The 25,181-nt window shown below is 39.9% G+C and overlaps 1 protein-coding gene across 1 annotated transcript; it reads right to left on the bottom strand.

Moving 5' to 3' along the window:
* Positions 1-231: 231 nt before the first annotated feature.
* On the bottom strand, positions 232-25,181 carry ulk1b (unc-51 like autophagy activating kinase 1). The gene is made up of 27 exons (XM_056403511.1): positions 24,522-25,181; positions 23,305-23,397; positions 22,836-22,877; positions 19,848-19,880; positions 18,455-18,491; positions 15,584-15,757; positions 13,627-13,700; positions 13,048-13,149; positions 12,281-12,339; positions 11,495-11,577; positions 11,050-11,100; positions 10,507-10,598; positions 10,187-10,352; positions 9,897-9,951; positions 9,711-9,797; positions 8,963-9,106; positions 8,736-8,884; positions 7,465-7,724; positions 7,103-7,308; positions 6,879-7,000; positions 6,574-6,699; positions 5,827-6,011; positions 5,278-5,462; positions 4,686-4,804; positions 4,399-4,556; positions 3,981-4,116; positions 232-3,667 (listed from the first exon to the last, which is right to left on the bottom strand). The coding sequence occupies exons 1-27, from the start codon at positions 24,609-24,611 to the stop codon at positions 3,612-3,614; spliced, it is 3,084 nt and encodes a 1,027-aa protein (XP_056259486.1). The 5' UTR covers positions 24,612-25,181; the 3' UTR covers positions 232-3,611.

The raw sequence follows: 25,181 nt of genomic DNA on the forward strand, positions 1-25,181 counted from the left end.
AGGAAAAAAAGGTACTTTAGTTATTAAATTGTGATCTGAATTACTGAGTTAAGGCCAAGATGACGATGGTGTGGTTTATGATTGAGTAAATTCAACTGTTGTATATGATCATAAAACCTGTCACAGTTGTAAGGGGGATAAGGATTTCTATAAATGCATGTAAAGCTTCAGGTCAAGGAAAAATAAAAAATCTCCATAACTGAGATGACACAAAAGTAGAAGAAATTCGCATAATTTTAAGACAACTATACCTGTCCTTTCACTTTATTCATGTTGCAACTCTCAGACAGTAAAGGTTATATCACACACAGGGACGCTGAGATAGTGAGTCTGTCATAGATATGACAACATTAAAATGTTTTTGTGACAGTAAGAGACAATATGGAAGATCAGCAGAAGGCCTATTCTTTGGAAATGTATAGGTGCTGTATAGGTGGATCTGTTCTTTCCATGCCTGCAGCGTCATATATGCAATAACAACAATAACTTAATTTACAATATTTACAGGTAATACAGAATTAGTAAAGTGAAAACGCAAAATGAAAACATTCAGGTATGTTCTTCGCAAACATACAAAAACAGTAATCCAAATCAATGACAGATCTACTGTGGGAGTGCACATAGCAAAGGCTAAATCCTCATGATGGTTACATTTAATTTTATCTTTATGTGATACTTTGAACAGCAACACTACAGCTGGTAAGGAGTTAGTATCTTGCTCAAGGACACTTCATCAGAGTGGATAGGTGCTTGTCATAGGGCACTGCCTCTGAACATCATACAACAACCTGCTGTTCTCTACCTCTCTACTCTTTAATTATTTCAGCTGCAGCACAAATTATCTTTATGGTGCTTTTGACTCCTGCCCAATATAATCCTCATTAGCATGGCCGATAGCTATGATTGTACAATAAAAAGTGACACATGCATCAGTTTTACAAAAAATAAGAGATCATCACTTTTCTGCTACCTGTATCATCTTTTGAGACATTGCCACTGTATACTGACTGAACAGAACAGCATGTGTAGAGACAGAGTCAGTGGATGAGCTGATATTAGGAATGTACACTGAAACTAACATTATACACACACAGAATGTTCTCGGAATGTCAAAAAACACTTCAAAGTTCTCTGACAAGAGACAAAAGGCCACAAATCAAATACACATCATGTATATTTAGAGAAACCTTCACTAAACAAAACATTTCTTCCATTCTGTTCTGCTGACAAAGCTACTATACTGGCTTCATGATCTCTGTGTGGACTATCCTCAGCCCTGACCTCACAACGCTGTATTCGAAAACATGAACTTATTCACCATCTTAACTTAAAAAAGACAAAGGAAAACACAACTCAAGGAAAAGAAAGTAGTCCTGGGGCCTGGCAGTGGGTTACACAAAAGGAACCCCTGATTTTCAGTGGATTTTGTTTCATATGTAAAAGTGGGATCCTACCCAGAGTCAACCACATCCACGCAGTCAGCTGGAGTCTAAATCAAATCATTCACTCTTGTTACAGAGCAATGTCATTGCTTCTGTACCGAACAAATCCCACTTTCCATTAATACCTCAAACCACCACAAACACATACATGCATGCATGCATGCATGCATGCATACACATAAACTTTACTTTGAAAGCAACCTACGTAGACATTGACACTTACCATCGGCCCAAAATTCAGAGGAGTTAAGGGACCTTGTTGGGGATGTATGGCCAAGGTCAATATCAGCAATGCACAAATATTTCAGGTAAAATACACATTTTCAACTAGCACTCCAAATCAGCACACCACTTTTCAAAATCAAACACAATCATCACCCACTGACTACACTGAAATAAAACACAACACAATTGATGCAAAACATTTTTTTTTCTTCAGTGTAAAGCAAGTTTTCTTTTCCTTTTTTTCCTAAAGAAATCTTTCTAAGGTTTCATAGCTTATACCATCTCTTTGTCAACATTCACACATCTACACTACCTTTAGACAGTAACTATTATACTAAACTAAAACTGCACTAAAAGTATAGAAGTAGAAATATGAAATCTGTCTAGGCATCTACAAAAACTGAACATGTTTAGCATATTCCACTCAGGATCTTTCTGTACAGTACTTCAACAGTGCAAAAGCATTCAGACATTAGCCCTGGGATCAGTCTAAATGTTAGTTATCAAACATTTGGCTAATATTTATGGTCACTCCTCACTCCTGTCAGCACTACATTCAAATTTGATTATACTTGCTAAACTCCACCATCACTGATAGATAAACATAAAAAGACAGAATATGGAATCTTAAAGAGATCTAAATCTAAAGAGATTACCAGCAACAGCAGCACCTAAGCTTCTGTATACCTGAAGAATACATCCCAGGTTATTGCAGCATCTTTAACGAGATTGTGATCAGGGATGCTAACAGACCAGTTTCAGTCCCTCTGAAATTAAATGCTGTATTTTGCATGTAGCAGTGGGGTAGTTAGTGTTTTCTACCTGTTGCTTTTAATACCTGCTACAACTTAAAAAATAAAATCCTTACGCCATTAGCCCGTTGTAAAGAGGGATCCAGCTGTATTACACTCATGAAGACCCCTCCTTATTCCAGCTACCTGTGCTGCCAGTAGAAAAACAATGCTCCCCCATTCCATATTTGTACCTTTTATACAGAACGGTAAACAGGCTGTATAAAAAGGTGCTATTGTCTCACTGTGGGGACTTGGTCTATGCCAGTGAGCAAGTTTAGAATCAGTAAAGTGTCAAACAGGGATTTTTTTCCAAACCAGCATAGATATCCACAGTGACTCAAAGATAAAACATAACACAAAAAACAAAACTACATTTTTTAAAGTCATTTTGGCAACAGTTTTGTAATAGTGCTTCTATGCATTCCCGGCCACAAACTGTAACAATGCTATTTATACTTCCCTTCAGCAAGCACGCAACAATTAGCTAAAAACCAGAGAACATAAACCCAGCAAAGCAAACAAAGGGTATAAGACAAACACACATCTGATGAGAATGATACGTGGCCATTCCTGGTCTTCATCAGTAAACGTCCTTGTGTAGGTGTACAGCAGATACTACACTTTCCGTCTAGCCACTGATCTTGGTAAAGGATAACATTTGTCTATAGATTTGCGTACAGCAAATTTGTAGCATTTGTCCATCTCACAATGCTTTGCGTTTATATCTAGATAAGTACTGTATGTGTATGTGACTACTTGGCAATAATTGCTCCAGCATGTGTTACGCCTAGTGAGGGGAATCATCTTCTTAGCAAAAAATACCATTTTCAGTGCCAGAAGCACAGTCCTCTCACATAGACAAGAGCGCAGACATTCTTTTACAGCGCAGATGCTTCATGTCCAACACTGGTCCAAGTTTAGTGTTGGGGAAGTCACTGTCACTGTCCAAAACTTGACATGAACAGCAAGTCATTCAAAGAGCACATACTCTAAGGGTTCAGTGAAAGTGAAATCTTGTGGTTTTCTAGTGAAAACTAAAGCAATTCTAACTTAAAACCATGTAATGTGGGTGTAGATTTGGTTCGTTGATAATGCACAGGGTGCAAATGACTGACATCATATCGACACTCTAAGACGCAGTGTAGGACACTTAAACACAGAGTCCTGACTGCAAAGCTGTGAGGCGGCGTTCAATGCACTCCTTGCCTGCAGATACAGAGGGAAAGTGAAAAAAAACAGAAAAATAGTCAGTCGGTGGTTCAGCAGAACAAGTCATATCCATGAAGACGTGCACATTAGCTGCTGTTTTATCTATTTAGTAAGTGATAAATTGGCTAAACTGATAAACTGAAATATAAATTTTCACATCATTGAATCAGTGGAACATTTTGAATTGAGGAACATAAAAAAATATAAACATAAAAAATTACTTTTAGCTGCAGGAATATTGCATGGTGGGTACTGGTGCTGAGTGGTGACATCCCCACTTTGTGTGAGTTGAGTTGGCAGACATACTCACATTTGCTAACACTGAGGATGTCATCCTGTTCAGTGAGCAGCAGAGACAAGCCCTCCATTAGCAGCAGAGCTTTATGGTAGCGCAGGACTGATGCTTCCCCCTGGTGGAACATCTCGTCCAGCGCAGCAGCCTGAACCTGAGATGACACCAGGATGCTCACGTTAAAATAAGTTTGATTTTAGTATTGATTAAAATACCAGTATAATGCTCTTGAGACATACGATGATCAGTTCTGTGATTAATGCTGTAATTTAGCAACTTTTATTTTCCTTGCTTTGTGTGTTGCTATTTCCTGAGAGATTGGAAGGGATATTTTTGCCATTCGTGCACTTCAGTGAGTAACATACACTGGGATAATTGGATGACCACAGTTACAGTATCTAATGATTCAAACTGTCTAATTTTGTCTCAGGCTTACCATCTGCACAGTGTGGCTGAACAGCAGCCGCTCTGCTGTGATGGAGGTGATTTGGTCCATAAGACGGTGCTTCCTGGAAAAAAAGCGCTCCAGACGAGTGCTGAGTGAGCGACAGGATGCCACGCTGGATTTGTACAGCTCATTCAGCCTCCTCACCACTGTATATGGACAGAAAAATTTGACAAGTTAAATTTAATATGCTACCAAGACACTTTAATCAAAATGTGTTTTAATTTTCTTAATGTACAAATAAAACCCTCTCTTTTACAAGATTAAATGGGTCTTACCTTGTTTGACTGTTGAAGATGGGTAGAGTTTGCCCTGTTTAACTCGCTCCATGGCTGTGTGTAAGGCAGTCGACAAGAGTTCTGCAGTCTTAAGGTAAAGAACCAGCTGTTCTGCATGACTGAGAACACAATTACACATGCACACGCACATGCACACACACGATACAAGTTAGTGAAATATCTGCATGATCTTTTGATCTAATGCTCAAAAGAAATCTCATCCTCATTTTTGTCTACATTCAAACTCTACCACCCTGTATTCAGTACAGAAAAGCCTCAGCTGATTACATTTCCTTCAGTGTGTTTCTGTTTGTTCTGGTGAAAAACTCAACTCAAACTGCAAAATTAATTTTGACACATTGCAGTCAATACTCCTGAGTAGGCTCTACAAATCCGCTTACTGCCTGCTGGAAATCTCACTTGACAGATCTTTTTTACTAATTTGCTCAATTACAAAACAGTTTTGTCCCTAAGGCTGTTTTATGTGGTGCAAATCCAAGAGATCCACCTTGAAATTATTTTCTATCCGAAGTAAATAAACAGTATCATTGCTATCAACAAAGACTCACACCCATACTTGATATGGCCTTACCTCCACTCTCGGCTCAGTGAGCTTATTTGATCTGCTACCAGGCTATGCTGCTGAAGGAGGGAGGGATGAGAAATGTCCACCTGCTCCCCCAACACCGCAGCACCACGGGCCCCGGCCACTTCCATTAGACAACGTGCAAAATCCAACGTGAAACGCAGGTTTTGCACCATGTCTGTATGCTCCTGCTGCACTCCGACAGAGGGAGGAAGAAAGACAGGCCAAGAGAGAGATAGAGAGAATTTGAAACAGAGGACTCCATAATGTGATTTTGCACTCAGTCTGTATTGGTGGGAGGAAAATGAGTTTAACAGGAGACAGGTCATTCAGTGCATTTCAATATTCCATTCTTGGGTTTGACCTTAGGCTATTTTAACACATAGGCTTGAGCTAAAGATACTACACTACACTATGCTAATATCAGCATTTTGTGAGAAGGATTGATGTACACAACAAAGGTCATTGCTGCACACATACATAAAATATACAGAGTCAAAGTAATGACTGCTTTGTCACTACTTTCCAGAGGTGTGTGGGAAACCTGCTCCTCACCTCCATCAGTGTCTCCTCAGGCAGCTCAGGAGCCTCAAAGGTTACGGGGCCTCCCATGTTGGCTGTGATAGGATCAGTGAAACTGTAACGAGGACTGGAAGGAGCCTCGAAACCATCCAGATAGGTGCCTGTCTGGGGGTACCGGCTGGTGAAGGAGCCTGCAGGGCTGACTGAAGTGAAGGAGCCTGCAGAAGTTAGAAAAAGAAAAGGCATAAAATAATTTTCTCATCAAAGCCATGAATTTTCGTAGCTGTACAATAAACAGCAGAATCAATGTGAACAACTATAAATAAAAAGATTGTAAAGACTACAACTCTACTGCTTGTTGTTCCTGGAATTCATGCTTCTGAGTAAAGAAGCGTGGCAATTAATGATTAAGCAGTTACATGAATTTTTATTTTCATAAAAACTTGAAGTGGCAATTATCAACTGGAAAAGTGAGTGTTAGGAAAAGCAGTCATTTGGGTTATTACTCCATAAATGTAGCTAAATCTTTCCACAGTATGGCTTCATTTAAATCTTGGCCAGTTGAAAATCAACCCTTTATACTTTTCTCCATCACATTTAATTAAGTTTCCACATTTATGAAAAATGAAAATAGCAGCTTCCCTGCTGCTTTATGTTGTGTTATGTGCAGAGCATAATAGTAATGCTGCTGCGTAAGTGGAATTTGATTCCCACTTGTTGCAGAGGGGATGTAGAGACAAATAACATATATTCAGCAGTGTTAGGATGTGTGTGTGCTACCTGAGTATTTCCTCTGTCTGGAGGTTTGAGGTGGGGTGCTGCCACTGGGAGGAGAGCCCACAGTGAAAACCACTTGTGCTGGGCTGCTGGATCCAGGTGCAAGACCTACCCCAGCACCTGGGGGTGCTAGAGGACAGAGAAGAATAATGATTAAAAGGTAATGGAGCAGGCAAGGCTTGTGTCCATTACCTTATTTCACAGCCTTAAATGTGGATCCAATTCTTTAGTGGGACTGTCAGACCTAGCCACTCCAAAAGGAAACTGCATATAAATCTTTGTAAATCTCGACCAATAGAAATGCCTACCTGTTATTTCTATGGCTTTTTCAGAGGTCAGGTTCTCTGTGCTGCCTCTTTCACCCACAGGTCCACCTGGTCCAAACGCAGCCATCAGCAGCATGTCAGACAGACGACCAGCACTCTGAGACCTGCAGACAGCGAAACAACTCTATCTGTAAGTAAACAATTTCTGCTGCCTGTGCAGCATCAGCAAGGTAAACATGACAAATAGAAAAAAACAATAATCTAACCTTCCGAAGCTCCTGGTATCATCATTCAGTCTGTGGATGCAGTGTGCAGGCTGGGCGACCTGCGTAGGTGCTTGTTGTCCTGGCTCTCTGGGCTCTGTCAGGGCAGTCCTGCTGCCAGGAGAGCCGATGACCAAACCCTGCTGTGTCAGGAAGGTCACAAGGTTTGGAGAGCTGGGAGGCTTAGGGAATTCAAATGGAGGGATGGTCTGAGGAGAGACACAAGAGAGAGGAGAGGTACCACAGGTTAGTTTAAACTGCTTGGTTGTCTTTTCTTGTGCTGTGTTTCTCAAGACAGTTGAAACACACATTCTACTCTCTCTCTCTCTCTCGCTCTTTCTCTCTCTCTCACATACAAAGCTAACCCTGGAAGGGGAGCCCAGGATGGTGGGGAGGGGGCTGCGCTGCATCAGTTCACTCAATCTGGGGGAAGAGTGTAGGGGGCGAACAGTCATCAGGCCTGATGAGGGGGCAACCACAGGGTCCGAGTACTGCTTCCTGATCTTCTGCCTCCCGCCACCACTGACACACTCCAACAGACAGGGGGCACTGTGGAGCCGTGTGCCTAGTCCTGTCGTCTGTGGGTGTTGCTGAGAAGTCGGCCGGGGTTCAGTGAGCTGAGGAGCTGCAAAGGAACGTGAGACAGGAGGAGGTCAGAATATTTCTGGTTTTAGATAGCAAGTGGCATCTGACAGAATGAAAATGTAAGAGAAGACAAGAAAACAGGACAAGAAAAAACATATCGACCAAGAGATAGCAGACATTAACAAGTCCTGCCTAACCCCCCCATTGCCCAGCTGGCATGCATGTCCACACAGCTAAGGAATTGTGCCAGCATGAGGCGGAGAGCAGACCAGGGCAACTGGTGTGGAGAAGGAGAGTGGTTGGTTGATTTTCTCAGCCAATAACTTACAAAACTACTGACCAGGTTGACTCAAATACCAACTACAACCTTATATTATAAAATTGTGAAAATTCTTCATCACACGCTCCCAAAGCCTAAAATGACAACTTTAAATTGCTTGTTTTGTTCAAATCCTGAAGATATTTGATCTATAATGATTTAAAACACAAATAAGCAGCTAATCCTCATATATGAATAGTTCAAACCAGAGACTACTGAGTATTTCCACTTTATAAAAGATTTACAGGTTTGATCGATGCACCTTTTCATACAGTGGTTCCTAACATGGTAGTCAGGATGCCCCAAGGCATCCTAAGATAAATCTGAGGGGTCAATATATGATTAAAGGGATAAGAAAGAACGAAAAGTAAGGAAAATAATTTTAAGTTGTGAAATACTAAATAATTTATCCCCTTCAAGTCTCTAAAAGTCCTTCAAATTAAACATCTGAGACAGAAAAATCCTCCCTGGCTGAACTGTACACAACTCATGTCCATAACCTGTGATGAGTGGTCATCAGCAGACTGCTGAATTAATCAATTAGTTGACTAATTGTTCCAACACTACACCTTCCCCACATCTCTATTACCATAAAGCCAACAACGAGTTAGCTCAAAATTGGTCACTATTGATGCTACACTGTCCAAATTTCTATTCAATATGTAGATGCAGTGTGGTCTCTGTGGCATCTGTGAAAGTGGTTTACAAAGTGAAGACTAGCCTGTGAACTACCTAGAGGCGAGAGCTGGAAAGTTCTGCCACCTCCCAGGGAGAGCCTGCGGGTGGCGGTGACTGCTCCCTGCCCGTAGGATGGTGAAGGTCCAGTCCGAGCAAAGCCCAACGAGCTCCCACTGCTGCAACGACGCACCGGTGTCGACAGCCTAATAACGTCAAGTTCATGCAGTCAGTTTAAGAAATGTGTGACATGTGTGTGTGTGTGTGTGTGTGTGGATACAGACCGTGGTGAGCCATCCTGTTTGGTAGAGTGGAGATTCTGCTCCATGCGCTGGTAGTTCTGGACCTGAGTGGGGACTGGAATAGGCAATGACTGACCATGGTTTCCATAGTTACCACCGTAGTTACTTCCCGAGAACTCACTGGGCCTGCCAACAACAGTGAGAAGAACAGAGTGTGCGCCAGGGGAAACAGTTAGACAAGAGAGGAGAGTTAGTATGTGTATGTGTGTGTGTGTGTGTGTGTGTGTGTGTGTGTGTGTGTGTGTGTGTGTGGTGTGTGTGTGTGTGTGTGTGTGTGTGTGTGTGTGTGTGTGTGAGGACACAGACAAGTTTACTGCTTTCAGATGCTCAGTGTTACAGACAATACTGCCAAACTTGTACATTGTTTGTAAGGATAGCATGGTCTGTTCAATTCTTTATATAATTTTCCTGATTCTAAAAATTCTGCAATAATTTCAAAACTTTCAATATTCATAATATAATATATTTATGCAGATGATACACTGAGATCTAATGTTACTTGAATACTGGAACTATTCTCAACATGCAATTCCACTCGACTTAAAGGAGTAACATGATTCACACATACATAGCCCATAATATGAGTAATTTTTGATCATTTATATTTCAATGTAATATTGATATGACTGCAACATGCTGCCATTAACCATTTCCTGATAGTGTCATGACCTCTGAGCTACATAGCACAACATGTATGACCACAACCAAACATTCAGCTTTGTGCTGTTACCTGACAGGACTTGGAGAGCCACTGTAGGAAGGTGAGTGTGGGGGTGTTTTGGCTTGGCTACACAGACCAGCAGATGCCAGAAGAGAGCTGATTAAAGTGGAGAAACAGAAATAGAAACTGACACAAACTGAGAAAAAAACATTACATTTGTGTAATACAGGTGTTGGCCAATCCTTGACTTCTTACCCACTGTTCATCAGGCTGTCCTGCAGCACTTTACTCTCACATGTCAGCTCACCTGCTGGAAAGCCCGAAAAATAAAAACAGCAAAATCAAAGTGGAGTGAAAAGAGGATTTCCCAAGTATTTCTATTAAAAGAACAACAGAGAAGGGATGTCTAAAAAATGCTGAATATGCCACATAAAAGCCAGTCTGAAAAAACACACTTTCAAAATAATGGAGCCAAAGCTAGGACAATGCACAGCTGCCTTGGCCATTTAGGTAGGGATCCCATGAAATAAAAAGTGTTTTCTTACTCGTGAAGTGAGCAGGCACCATGACAAAGTCATCTGTGTCACAGGAGGAGGAGTTCTTGCTGCTGCCGCCCCCTCCAGACGAGTCCTTGAGGAGAAAACCAGTGGCCTCCTGGGTAGGAGAGGCCAGAGCTTTGGCACGCAAATGCTGAACCTCAGCAAGAGACTGCTGCAGGGCACAGAGACAGAAAGTAGGAGATAAACGAAGAAAGGAAGCACAAAAGGTTTCTTAGGCTGCACATAAAAACACAGTGTCATTACCCAGGCACAGAGAGAGAAACAAAGAGAAACAGGGAAATAATACAGAAATAATAAACACAAACCGGTGGTGAGGCGAGATGAGATGTGGAAGAGCTGCTACAAGAGCTGGCTGATGCAGAGCTTGGGAAGCAGGTCATGGTCACAGTTGGAGTTACTGTAGCAAAAAATAAACATATTTGTTAGAAAACTCAAGGATACACACAATGCATTTTGGTGAGAAATAGAAACAAAAGTCTACTTGGCAGCTACTATAATATAAAATATACTAGCCGTTAATCAGGTTCATCACTATATGGCTGTTTTCACAACCTATGATGGAATGAGTGTATCAGTTGGATAAAAAATGTATGTAGGGTTTTATTTTATTTTGGAAGAGCTGTGAAGTTTGAATTTATTGTTTTAAGAGAGTGTGGTATGGTTTCAGAAAATGTGTTTATTATTATTTACTTATGTGTTACATACTTATGGTGCCTACCCCAGATCAGTGTGCAAAACATTACAGATTGATACATCAAGAAGTGCTCATAGACAGTCCTGAACTCCTGTATTTCTGACAACTATCTAAGCAGGTTGTATTAGGAAATGTATTATTTATTCTTACTTACTCTTTTTCATTGATGAGCTAGCCTCCAGGAAAGAATGACCAAAAAACTCATCTACCAACAACACAAGAAGAAATGTAATCAGTAGAAGGTCATGGAAAGAAGTGTCACTAACAGAATATTTGCAACAGCACAAGATACAAATACAGTGACCTTTTGTGCAGACAGCACACAGACACACACATGCACATCATCATCGCATCTTTGGCCTGGGTGTTATTTCTTAATCTGACACTTCTTTGTTAAATGGAAACACCACATTCACAGGAATACTTGTCACATCTGTTTCCTGGGTAATGTAGCTAGAAAACTATCTACAAAATTCTGTATCAGACCATTTGTGGCAGAATGTACTATCTAGGTTATCAGTGTAAGTCTGCATCAACACCATGTAGTCAACTGTTTTAATTCCTTTTCACTCTGACATCTTAGTGCAATGTTCACTAACCAAAGTCCATGCGGTCCTTGTGGTTGCGCTGCAGCAGTCCCAGCAGCAGGTGCCTCAAATGGCTTGAAGTCTCCCTGGGGATGCTGCAAACAAATAAAACCACAATCCGTGTTTGCTGCTGTGCAGAAAAAATAAAAATCTTGAGGGAAAGGTCACACAAAAACAACAGAAACCTGTTGCTACAGATAAAGCAACATTTTTAGCTGCACTTTATTTACTCTTCGTGTTTTCTTTTTGTTTTTTTTTTACAAGAAACATCTGTTTTTCTTACAAAAAATGAAATGAATGATACTCTTCAAATACACAATGTCTCTCCCTGTTAGCATGACTGTCAACATTCCTGAAAACCCAGACAGGCTTTCATTAGGCAACTGTGAGATTAACTGAAACGTAAAACCTTTACAGACATTGTGTTGTAAAAGAGTGGGCTGTTGGTGATTTCTTGGGGGCTTGTCATCTCTTACAATGTTGTTTACTAACTGGTGTTCAGCTGTTAAAACAGCCCAGCTGATGTGGACATGATTGGTAGCATCTCTCTCAAAGGGAGATTTACAAACTGCAATTCAGGTGACTGATCTAAATATCAGATGTTCATAGTGACATAAACACATTCTTAGAGATAATGGGGTCTTTCTGAAGAGTTCACTTTTAATTGAATATTCTGCACTGAAGATGTACCACAGCAATGGTGCTCATTTCTTATGAGCAAAATCTAAAAAAGAAATGATCACATTTGTTGATCACTTAAAAAAATAAACATGCCATCATCTCACTGTAAGTCCTTACTTGGGGCTGAGATTCTTGTTTTTTTCATAGAACAGCCGGAGCTCCTGGGGACTGCTAGCCTAAAGATGACAAAAAGTAACAGAGATAGTTCATAGTAGATAGTATATAGATAGATATTAACATGAATGAACATGAACATGAATGTCTGCAATGTAAGTGTGTCCTGGGCATGAACACACAGATGCCAGACAAATCATTTAAAATGGCCATCAATAAAGCAAAGAATGAAGCGACTCAGGAAGTTTCAGAAATGCTGCTGGGCCGGTTAAGATAAGATAAATTATGTGTCTCATCTTTTATCTTTTTCAACATTAGTCAAGTCAGCCGGGACAAACCGTTTGGTTTTCAAGTTCCTGTTCATCTCTCACATTATCTGGAGAGGAGACAACCCGTTTGATCACAGACTGAACTGCTGTTTCTCGACAAGGATGAAAACATGTTGTAGGAACATTCAGGTAGGTTTTGACTTAATAAACTTAATTTTGTTATAATTATAAATGACAGCACACCTCACACACATACAGTAGCTGATAAATGATTTCATAATGGTCAATATTAACAGTAAAGTAAAGTTGGTGTGGTGTTTTGGAATGATAATCTGACTCTGGAATTTCCACACTGGTCCATCCCTACTTGACAGTGTAGGTACAGTATATACTGTGTGTGTGAAGCAGGTTATCATGGGAAAAATCTGCATGATCTGCAGTGACACCCAAAAGAAAAAAAAAGAAAAATCTGCATACAACCAATAAAAGTGGTGCATTTACCTGAAAAGGAGCCTTTCCAGTCAGGCACTGAAACACTATGGTTCCTATACTCCACAAGTCAGCCTTGGCATCATAGTTTTGGGACATAATGACCTCAGGAGCCTGGTGAGGAAAAAAGAAGGACATCATTTTCAGTGTTGACCCCTTTTTGGAAGTATTTGATGAACATTTAACAAGATGTTTAAGGTCTCATTATTGCTGCTGTAGGAGTTTGCTGTATTGTTGTATTGTGCTGCATTGTTTTAGAGACTGGGTTCAACGACCACAGTGAAATCAAAACAATTGCGGCTTTGCTGTTTCACATGAAGAAAAATAACTGAAGCTGCTGAACCATCATGAAGTAGGGGTGGATTAATGCTGATGATCAAAAATTGGTGTTTTCAAAATGACGCCTTCTCAGAAATGATAAAGCACCTTAATTTCAAACTAAAAATGAAGATACCTAACCTTTGGAATGAGTGAATACACAGAGTTCATTAAATTTGAATTTGCTTGGGTTTATTAACCAGCTGAAACATTTGACTATGCTAGCAATTATTTCCCTAACACATATATAAAAACCCTACAAAATGTGCTTACCATGTACATTGGGGACCCACAGAGTGTTGCCGCCATCATGTTGTTCTGAAGGTACCTGGCAAAGCCAAAGTCCGCTGCAGAGAGGGAAAGTGAAGGAGGGATGGAAGGAAGTGAGGGATAAAGAACAAGCAAAGGCATGAGAGGATGAGTTAACATATGGTGCCAGAAGCAAACGCAGCTGTATCTTCATACAGACAATGTGCAGATCCTGAGGATAATCACTAACTTTCCAAAGAAAAACTGCAGATGGATGCAAAAAAAGGAAAAGAAAAAGTCAACAGTGCTACAGGTTCCCAGCTGAATGCTCTATTTATTTTCAAAACTATGCATTATAATGCTCTCGCAATATTGGCTGAGACACAGACCTTCAATATCGTTACCTGTGTGACGACAATGCTGCATTATCACACTGGAGCTCAAACACTTGGGTGTTATGGCTTGGTAAAGTACTTGCCAACCAGTACTTCTGGACAGTAGAACTTCATCAGTAATAAAAAATAATCAAGACAATTGCTGTGTAGCTAATTTTCATGGGAATTATAGGCACAGTGAGAAAAACAAATGACTGTTGCTCAGTCATAATAAATATACAAAATTATATAAAATTTAAAACAAACTCTAAAGGTTACCGAATGTCCTTAAGGCAGCAAACTGCCTATTAAACAAGGCAACAAATCATTTTCAGTAGTCCCTGCCTCACTACTGATGCGTGTGTGTGTGTGTGTGTGTGTGTGTGTGTGTGTGTGTTTGTGTGTCTGTACCTGCATCTGTGTAGGTACAATGTGTGTATGTATGTGAACAGTTTGTTTGTGTTTGTGTGTTCGTGTGTTTGTGTGTGTGTGTGTGTGTGTGTGTGTGTGTGTGTGTGTGTGTGTGTGTGTGTGTGAGACTGAGCAGGTTTTCCCAGAGTCATGAGGATTATAACGTTCTGCTGTGACTGGGACTGAAACAAGCCTCAGACTTCACTCCTGCTGGGAAACCAATTCTCTCCAGGGGAAAAAAGAATTAATAGGCTCAAGGATTAGCAGAGTTTGCGAGCAGCTGAACAACACACACACTCTCTCTGTGCTCTGTCATGACAATTTTCATTATGGTGATTACTTGTTGTTACACAAATGTCAACTTTTTGGGTCAAATCAGTCAAACTGAAGATTTGATGAGACATATACATCATGCATTTGTGAATAGGTTTTCTCTCTCTTGGTATTTTTTCAGTGATGTGCTTCATCAGAGGAAGACTGCAAACCCAGCTGAGGGAAAATTCTTCATATAATCTAATAAATTTCCTCTAACAAGTTTAGCCTCACAATCTTAGTGGAATCAATTACCTTGGGGAAATCATTATTAGCTCCTGTTGCAATAAAACTGGCTACACAGAGCTTTATTATGCTATAGGGATTTCCGTATGGAGCTTCATGAGATTCAATTAGTTTTCGCTCCTGTAGAGGGTTGTAGTGCTTTCCTGATAAATCACAATGTACACCCACATGCTGTAGTCTCACATCTGAAATGTTAAAACCATTTTGCACTTTAAATTTCTGACTTGATCTTTATATAAATTTTGCCCATATTAGTCAACAGATACTACAGGTTTAGAGCAAGCATTTTATTTTCATTTCTTAAGACAATAATAACAGTCTCAACCAACAACACTGCCTGTTTATTTATTGTATACGTCTAACTTGATGATCAATCATTTCTTTCCATCTAAGTCATTTTTGCTGTTTATCCATATGCAGTACCTCCTACAAAAGCTCCTTATAGAATAAAACCGATGCCAATCCTTTTCACTCTGTTGCACTTTGTGACAACCCAATTTTAAAAAAAAAAAGAAAAAAGGCAACAACTGAAAACCAATGTTACACATGCACTGCACATCCATATGTACCGTATGTACAAACACTTGCATGCTGTCACCTGTGTACTTGCTCACACCTTCTCACACCATCAAACCTACCAATCTTGATGCAGGTGTTGTTGGAGTGCGACTTGCGTCCTGGTGGGTAGGAGAGCAGAATATTCTGGGGTTTGAGGTCCCTGTGGATTATGCCTTTGGCCTGTAGGACCCTCATGGCCCCTGCAATCTGCTGCAGGAAAACCCGGATAGTGTCCTCACTCAGTGTGCCTTTGGCTGCAGAGCAACAAGAGGTAAATAAGTGAACACTTATTAAAACAACTTTGGTATACTAGGTATACAGTGTGATTCTCATATGCTACAATGCATGTGAAAGTACAGACCACGACACGAGTGTAGACATATCTGTCTACATGTGTAGACAGATATGAACTGAATGACCCCTTCTCAAATCCAGGCGAATCACACTACTTTTCCTAACAAACACTGAAGTCAGCTCATGTTTACACAAACCAGACCATCTCATTTTACCTCTAAAATTACTGTTCAAGTATCTGTGTTGCCTGACATCACCCCACTATCACCTTCTGCTCTTACTTTCTTTTCCCCTCCAATCATCTCCCTCACCTCACAGTTGTACAATGTGGTCCTATGTGAGAGTCCCTCCCTTGTCTTGAATTCCTGTCTTGACTCCGCCTCACTTCCAACAGATTTTTTTAAAGCCAGGCTCAGGCTTGACTTGAGCCAGGAAAAAGTTTACTTCATTGACCACAGTGGGTAGTGAATCCAAAACCACTTGTGAAACTTTTTTTTTTTTAAAACCAGGACAGCAATGACTATTATTGGAATAGGACCTCTATTTAGAGTTTGGGGACCTGGCAGACAAAGTTAGCAGGTAGAGCCATAATTTGTCAATGAGTGGGTAGTGGCTGATGTCATATTTCCCACCCTGTCCTTACTGACACACAAAGGCTCACGTCAGAAGAGTTGAGTACTCTGGCTATTCAGAGCACTGTAATTTATGATCCTGGGCAGAAATATAGATTATCTGATTCTTCCAGTTTGCTCGCACTGTATTGACTCAAAAGCAAAGAGGCGGTGTCCTCTCTGCATGATGTGATGCATGTCTCACATACTGAATCTATGATGAATAAAGACAGGAGAATACTTCAGGGAAGTTTCTCTGTGGTTTTATTACACTGTATGTCAACGTCTATTGTAAGCCTTTAGGTACTCAGAAGGTCCTGAAGCTGTTAGTGAATCACCAAATTAGTTTCTGTCTTCAGGGCTCTAGACAAAAAGCTGCTTCCTACTGTCACACTACCTAAAAAAAACTTGTGAATTGTGACCTGAATGGTTGCCTTGGAGCGTACACTTTACTGCGTATACTCTTTAAATCTTTGTGGCAGTGGAAGATAACTGAAAAATAATTCTTCCTCTTCTACAACTTAAAAAGCTGTTCCCTACCAGAGACCATTATTCTAGGACTCCAAGAAGATTTGATAAAAAAAAATTGAGAGTTGGTTTTATGGCTTAGATGAATTTACTAGTTGTTTTTGTTTTTTCAGTCTCAAATATGAGGCATTATATTGTTGTATTGTAGTGCTTTTTAAAGAACAAGAAACTCAATGTAAAGACATGAGAAATTATGTTTGAAAGCCAATAGGAATGTGAATGTGGCATACAGAGCCATCAGTGGGTTAATATACCTACATTATTATTATTATTATTATTTACATGTTTAACATAATTTCCATTTAGTACAGCTCATGTTCAGAGTGTGGTTAAAATTGTCTGTGTTTTATGATAAGAAAAGGTTTGTTTATTGTTTGAAAAATGTAATATCATGTAGCAGTATGTGTCTAACTCCGACCAGCAGGACGAGCGCGTTCGCTACACTGTGTGTGTTCAGGGACAAGGGAAGTCTCGCGTGAACACGTTCAGAGAACGAGAGCACACACTTGAGTGTGAAATCACTGTGTGTGTGTGTGGCGAACGGTGATGATAAAGTATATGTTTGCTCTTTACAGGTAAGAAGGGAGAGTTAGAAATGTATAAGTGAGGGGTGAATATGTTGTGTCGTAGTTTATGGTCCCGGTTGCGTTATATGTGGTATTGTTTATGAACGTTAATTGGTCAGCGAAAGTAACGTACCGAAAACGGCTGTTGGGACTGGTTGCTTAGTTACCGCAAGCGAGTGGGAGGATGGAGAGTAGAACTAGGAGCCGGTCTAAAGAGCCCGGACTGCTCGTGTCTAGTTCATAAATAAATACATAAATAACTTAAAATAGATACATGGTTGATTTGATTAATTTGACAATGTTTGGTATACATGATTGGCTGACTGTGTATTCGAAAAACAAGTTGATATTGAATGTACATGATGAAAATGGTCCGGATTAGCAATACAACGGACGTGATTTATTGTTTGGATGTTAGTGTAGATGTTCATCATTTTTCTGTGTTCAAATATCAAACACGTTCAGAGAACGAGAGCACACACTTGAGTGTGAAATCACTGTGTGTGTGTGGCGAACGGTGATGATAAAGTATATGTTTGCTCTTTACAGAACAAAATAAAAGACTTAAAATTAAATGTGTAGTGGAGGGCAGCTTCACTCTGCACCACGCTACATGAACATAGCAAGGACTGTCACCTTCCTGAGATTCACCCTTCTCTGGTCATAATATACTGTACAATACTACCATGCCAAATTTGGATCTTGTAACTTCAATGGTTCCCTTCCTAAACAAATACTGACAAGAAACTTCACTTCAAAAGATTAATATTCACCTTGTTTGCATGAAAACATTAATATTCTTACTTTTGTTTTGTTTTTTTGTCTTTTTTATAGAACAAGAACTCTCGCTTCCTTGTCATCAAGCAACAAAGATGACATTTCACCATCAATTCCATTGATTATTCTACTGAGAAGCACCTGGAGCTTTTAGAAGATGCATTGTTGGACTTACAGTGTAAGTAGTCAGCAAGGTCACCCCCATTGCAGTACTGTCATTAGAAAGAGACAGGAAGGGAGGGAGAGAGGGAGCAACAGAAACAGAGAAGGAGGGAGATGAAAAGGTATAACATTAGGAGACACAGGTAACAATGAGGGCTGATGTGTAACCATAGTGAATAAGTGTTTGACATCACCCAGACTCTAAAGGAACTAGAAAGCAAGAAGGATCAGAGGAGTGATTTGCTGAAGAGTGATGTGTTTACAGATTTATAACCCTGTTCTCATTCCCAGCATTAATATGAATGAACCCAGGGAAGGACGGGTGTGTTATGACAGGTGTGGCTCTGAAAGGCAGCTTCACAAGTCATTTCCTTCTCGAAGACAGAGATAACCAGGGAACGTATGATAATAAATGGGATGAGTTAGAGGAATGCATCTGCTGTTCCTTTACATACATCTGTGTTCTGCCTCTGTAACACTGTTTTAAACCAGCAACTACCATTTGTATCCAATTTGGATTATTACATGACGTTTAGAGCACTTTGAAACTCTCTACTGAACAATACTTAACAACTTGGACACTGTGTCATCATTGCTGTTATGTAAATTGTACAAATTATACACATTTGACACAATATTCACCAAGTAAATGTCACAAATTCACTAACATTGTGTGATGTTTATTTGCTGTTTATTTTACTTTTCTTACTTTACATGGAGCCCAGGTAGACTACCACCCACTGGAAGTTAGAGGATACAAATAAAAATTAAATAATTTTTCTGCTTACGGAGACATTTCAACCATTTTCACATTTCAATTGAGCATCTACAATGTTGTCAGTTTTTGCCGGCTCACTTTTATGTTGGAGCTGTGTCTGAGCAAGCTATTGTGATTAGGTGGTGATTATGCTAACACAATATTGCCTGTATCTTTACAACACACATTAACAGAACAAACCAGGGTGGGGATAATGTTTAAAAAAATATCTTGATGCATGGTTTGAAAATACTGCAATTGGAATCGTGTTTGTTGTCAGAACAAGAAAGGCTGGCATGGCAAACGATTCCCACCATGCTTTGCAGGAATAATCAATATGTAACTATGATTTTAGGCACTTAAACTGGCTAGAAAAAAAATGTGTCAAGAAAAGAAACAAACCAAACTGTCAAGTAGTTAGAAGATTCACAAATATTATTTTCCTTCTGGCTCTTCATCAGGGAAAAGAAATCAAGCCACAGCAAAAGCAAATAAACTAGCAGCATTTGGAAGCTGACTGACAGCCATTTACCCCCATTGATGCCTGAGGATACAGCTAATTATAGCCCGGGCCCTGTCAGAGCTGCCTGCAAAAGCTGAGACAATACAGCGCTGTTCAAACAAAGCCAAACATCACAGCAAGCCTTACCTCCATTACCAGGTACACTGAGCTGGCAGTTTCCTAAAAGGGGAAGAGATAAGAGGGGACGTAAACAAACACATGTCAGTGACAGACAAAGGAAGGAACAGGTGGTACTTGTACTCGCCAATCATGTCCAAGCAAACTAAGCTGGTGATTTGGATTGGAGAAAAACACCACAGCCTAAAGGATTGCATAAAAATTCAGGATGGAGTTTTACGGATCAGAGATAGTGGAAAAAGAGAAGTGAAAGTGAAAGATAGAAGCCAGCTATTACTGATCAAAGCTGTCACAGCTTTGGTCAGTAATAGTCTGTTAAAACGTTTTCTAAAACTGGATCTATCACAGAGTCCTGAACCACTGTTTTTTTATGTGGCCTGTTTTACAGTGTGGCACTCTGCATATGTTTGCATAAGATATAAAAAATAAATAAATATAAAAGTAAAAGCTTGCCTGCCTTTAGTGAGAAATGTGAAAACGACCCACAGTTCTACATTAATACTGAGCCAAAACAATTAGGGAATCAGAGCAGTTGGCTCAGCTGTCACCAGCATTTTCAAAACAATGAGTAAATCAGAGAGAGAGCAAGTGAGAGACAGTGAGAATTACTCAACTATCTAAAAGGCTAATTCATAAGTTGCCACAACAACACCAGCAAACAATAAAAAGGCTGTTCATTTATAATACTAAACAATTTGGATCATTTTGAAATTGCATATTTGGGAGATCAGCAAATATTCTAATGTAATTTACTTTCTTTTACTATCCTCTCTTACAGACAACCTGTCTGAGGCACAAGTTTTGGAAAAACAGAGTGCAGTTCTCTTATCACATGGCAACAGATGACTGTGGTCTCTCACTCTGACCCGATCTCAGTATCTTGTTGAATCCACCAGACTGTTTTCTATAGTTCAGCTGAGTCAGGCTTTCTTTAATTGGTTGTCTTTGGTTTTATTGAAGATGGACAGCGACCAACCAGCCAGCCAGTTAGTTTCAGCCAGTAAGCCAACCATCTGGTTTCCACAGGCTGTCTCTGCGCGATGACTTTGCAACCAAAATTCAAATGACCCCATGCACAACAGTTACATACAGTTACAGAGTGAATACTGGGTCATTTTTCTGCTATCAACTATTTCCTGGTTCACAAGGAGCAATGTCAGTGAGGATTACAAAAGCGCTGTGTTTTTTAACTGAGTGAAAATGTGTCTCTTAACTAAACATTAGATTACTCTGCTGAGTTGGTCTATCTGCTATTTGCTCTTGCTCAAAACCTGCGTAGAAACAGGAACTTGTTGCATTGCTAAAATCCTCTGGTACTTTGACTGTCACATTAGTGTCTGCCTGAGACTAGAGCAATATAATTACTCAACTCTCAAGGTAATTTTAAGTCACTTTGTATAAGACAATTAGATAAAATGTGAAAGGCAAAAGTAAAAGACATTTCTATGGTGTCCAGTGTTTGGTTTGGTTTCAGTTTCCTCCTGACCTAATTAGATAGCTGGATGGTAGGAACCTCTACCAAGAATATCTCCACTCTCTACCGCTGTGTGACAACAACCCTGTAATCTTAGAGCCCAGCTCAGACTATCCTCGATGCCCAGAGAGAAGTGCCACTGTGAGTAGGTATGAAGATAAGGGAGTGGAGTATTTTGGTGTTCTGCATGGGCAAAGACACGACAACTGGTTGCAAATATTTTTCTTGAAGATACTGATGAAGGGCTCTAGTGCATAGTAGTTAAATCCGTATTTGCTACCAACACAACAAGGTGACTATACTGCTTTGTTTGAGCAGCTGAATGTAAGTGTCATTGGTCATGACTTGTCTGTTAGTCTCTTTGCGTGATGACTGAGCTTTCTGAAAATTAAGATAAGGCTAGGTGATGAAAGGTCAACTTGAATCAATAAAACAAATCTCTAGGTCTGGTAATGAAACCTACAACATCTGCTCTCAACCAGACTTCATAAGCAGTTTTCAAATATGAGATCTCATATGGGGTAAAAAAAAAAGAAAAAGAAAAAAAAAAAGGAGTTCAACAGCCCAGCAGTGCACCAAAATTAAGACCACAGTGACACCAGAAGTCTTTTAGTGAAAGAATGATAAGAAACAGTAATGCAGTGGGGTGTATGTCTGCACTCCTGCAACACTTATTTTCTTTTTTATAAAGCTTAAACAAAGACATTGTTCTTAACAAGTTTCTCCAAAAGCAAAACATGCCCGGACTATTAATGAACCACTGTCATTTTGCAATATTGTCTTGGCAGATGTGACAGTTAGCATAATCTGAGCATTAGATGTTTTTGACCAGATGGCAGTGTGTCAGCCATGCACCAAAAAGACAAAAGAAACACCTGGTGAGTTAAGATAGATTGTGTGGGGCCAGGAGGTTGTGCCGTCTCAACTATCTGGGAGGGGTTACCAAAGCGAGCTTCGGACCAGTTACAGGCAAGAACATCATTCTGCTATGGGTTCTTCTGTGTTTGTATTTATTCACCCTAGGCACCTGACTTGTGCCAGGAAAAGGGGGCTAAACACTTGGACAGGAATACTTTAGGCAAGTAAAACTGAGACTGGCAGGAACAGGGCATGTGACTGTAGACAAAACGTAAACATGGGAAATGATGACGAGGGAACGATGATGTACAACAAGAGACAAATGCTGAAGTATTCACTGAAATTTTACAAGGATTGACAGTACGCGGAGGAGCAGAAGAAAACGTGCTTGAATAGGATGAAACAAACTGTTTTTCAGAACAAACAAATGTAGCAAAGCCTCATTTAACAAGTAGGGTAAACAAAACAGTTCAAGCTACACGAGACAGAAGTGGGTCATGTGGAACAAACACATTCAACAACCCATCTGCTCTACTTTGTGAATACAGACTGATGGGGAAGACCTGATAGGACCGTAAAAAGTGTGATGATAATGTATGTAATCAGAAGCCTTGACAACCACCTGACATTATCTAGATGCCATTTGTGAGTGTAGTATAACATACCTGAAAGTCCAGTAATGCAACAATGTTTTCATGCTTCAGTTCCTGCAGGAATGAGAAGGAAAATCATTGTTTACTTCATATATCCTTTATTCTTTAAATGTTTGACTTCAAACAGATGTCAAGCTTGACTTGTACAATCATTTAGGCCCCCCTGTTGTACCAGGGTGATGTAAAACAACAGAATATGGTATTACCACACCATCAGGCAAATTATGTATTAAATACAGATTTGTTTGAAACAGTTTGAAAAATCAAGGTGACAAATTTGATAGGAGAAACATCAGTAATTCTGAATACTTTGTGTCCTCTGCCATTGTGGACACTAAGTATTGTTTATTTGCCCTGGATTCCATTTTCAGTTGTGTTTTATGTGTTCCTTATAATAATGTTTTAAGTAAATATAGTAACATAATAACTGAAAATCAGGAAACTCTTTGAAAAGAGTAATCTCTCAAAGGTTGTGACTTACCTTGAGTATTTTGATCTCCTTCCCCAACAGTGTCTGGGATTTGGCCAGGTTCTTCTTGTTTATGCATTTTACTGCCACCTCCCAGTCATGTTTCTAGAAGGACATGTTACATACAAAATCAGTTTTGTTGGATGAAACTAATGCAATGCAAAGTATTAGTTACACTGTGTCTTTGCTTGGGAAATGAGAATATTCTATCCTTGCACTAGTACAAATGCCAAAATCTGTCAGTATGTACAACATTATTTTTTCGACATGTCTCTGCACAGTTCACTATTGGATTCTAGCACATTTATAACACTAGGATATTCAAAGTGTTGTATTGAAGTACATATTTGTTGATTAACACTGAACTGTCCGTCTATATGCTTCTCTCCTTCATGCTGTTGGTTAAAAGGGTTTCCTAATGGAATTTTGTACTGATTACTTATCACCTGCTGGGACTGTAATCAGCCAGGAGGTCCAGTTACTATTAGGCAGTTTTGCAGTGTAGCCTGTGACCCTTTACCTAAACTATATTTCCTATAACCCAATGCAATATGCCCTTGTTACTGCATTTTCTCACCATAAAGCATATTTGAATGTATTGTATTATATATGTATTGCAGTATGTGTTGTTCGATGCCATTATCCTCATATCATTATGGATGAAATTTATCTGTATGCCAATTTACTAATGGAGCAACAAAGATGCTACAGGCCTGTTCCTTAGAAGATGTGATGCATGATGTCTCATCAAGTCATTATAGAGCTGTTAGAATTTATACTCTTTCACTACAAGTATAAGACATGTTTCAACATGTTTATTGGTGGCCTCAGTATGGAGCTTGCTAATGGAAACAATACAACTCTGCTGGCCTACATTTACATTTGCCACAACCATAGATGTGCATCATTTGTATTATCAGTCTGTTGAAAAGTAATGACCCTGAGAAAGTGACAATCGTACTTTCAGAATATATATATATATGAGTATTTTAAAAGTATTTCAGCATTTTATCCATGAACTGCCTGTTATTTTAAGGAACATCCTGTATGTGCACCCAGGCCTCTTAAGGCCGTACGATGAAAACAAATACACCAGATGGAAAATAAAAGGCGATTCAAGCCTAACAATACAACCAAACCATTCCAACGACCCTTTATTTCGTCTATGTTTGCAATAATATACATTCAACAAAAAAGTCAAATCAATAGTGGATAGGGACTGTACTGACCTCTCGATGCCTGCCTTTGAAGACGACAGCAAATGCGCCATGTCCTATCAAGTCCTTCCGACTGAACTCAAATTTCCCCACCGTCTCCATATTGTGCCAAAGTCTGATTTTGTACTACAAAGACCTGGACAGATGACCAGGAGACCCCAGGTCAGCCTTCGTGTTAGCAAGTGCTCCTTTCTCCTCCGTAAAGTAGGGGCAGCAGCAGGGATGTTCACCCCCTCTTTCACTCGCCATGGGCTGCCTTCCTGACAACAAACTGTCGTCTTCTCTCATGTTCGCTCGCACAAGTTTTGGAGTTTAACTCCTAACAAAGCTGTGTGGTCGTTTCCATCTCTGACAGCGACGCCAACACTAAGTTAGCTAACTTGATAAACGGAATCGGACGAGCCTTTTTGTTACAGCAGTCCCTGACGTGCCACCTTAAAAAGCAGCTCGCTGCGTTTTGTTTATATACAAGAGGACTTCACTTGTGTCGTCTGACGCGTCCGCACGGCGAAACGAGCGTTGACTGTGAATTTAAACGGAATTACCAATGTTGAATAACCACAATAGACTACGAATATCCACCGTTACCGCTTGCAATTAGCAGCTAATTCGCTAAAAGTCACAGCATCGATAGTCCCAATAAGGCAGACGGTGTCTAGCCTCTGCAACAGA

This window comes from Seriola aureovittata, chromosome 18, assembly GCF_021018895.1.
Source record: "Seriola aureovittata isolate HTS-2021-v1 ecotype China chromosome 18, ASM2101889v1, whole genome shotgun sequence".
Lineage (NCBI taxonomy): Eukaryota > Metazoa > Chordata > Actinopteri > Carangiformes > Carangidae > Seriola > Seriola aureovittata.

Coding starts and splice junctions, on each gene's coding strand:
- ulk1b (XM_056403511.1), bottom strand. CDS start 24,611: ATGGAGACGGTGGGGAAATTTGAGTTCAGTCGGAAGGACTTGATAGGA. Junction 13,150..13,626: donor GTGGGTCCCCAATGTACATG/GTAAGCACATTT, acceptor TTTCCTCACCAG/GCTCCTGAGGTCATTATGTC. Junction 8,885..8,962: donor AAACAGGATGGCTCACCACG/GTCTGTATCCAC, acceptor TGACGTTATTAG/GCTGTCGACACCGGTGCGTC.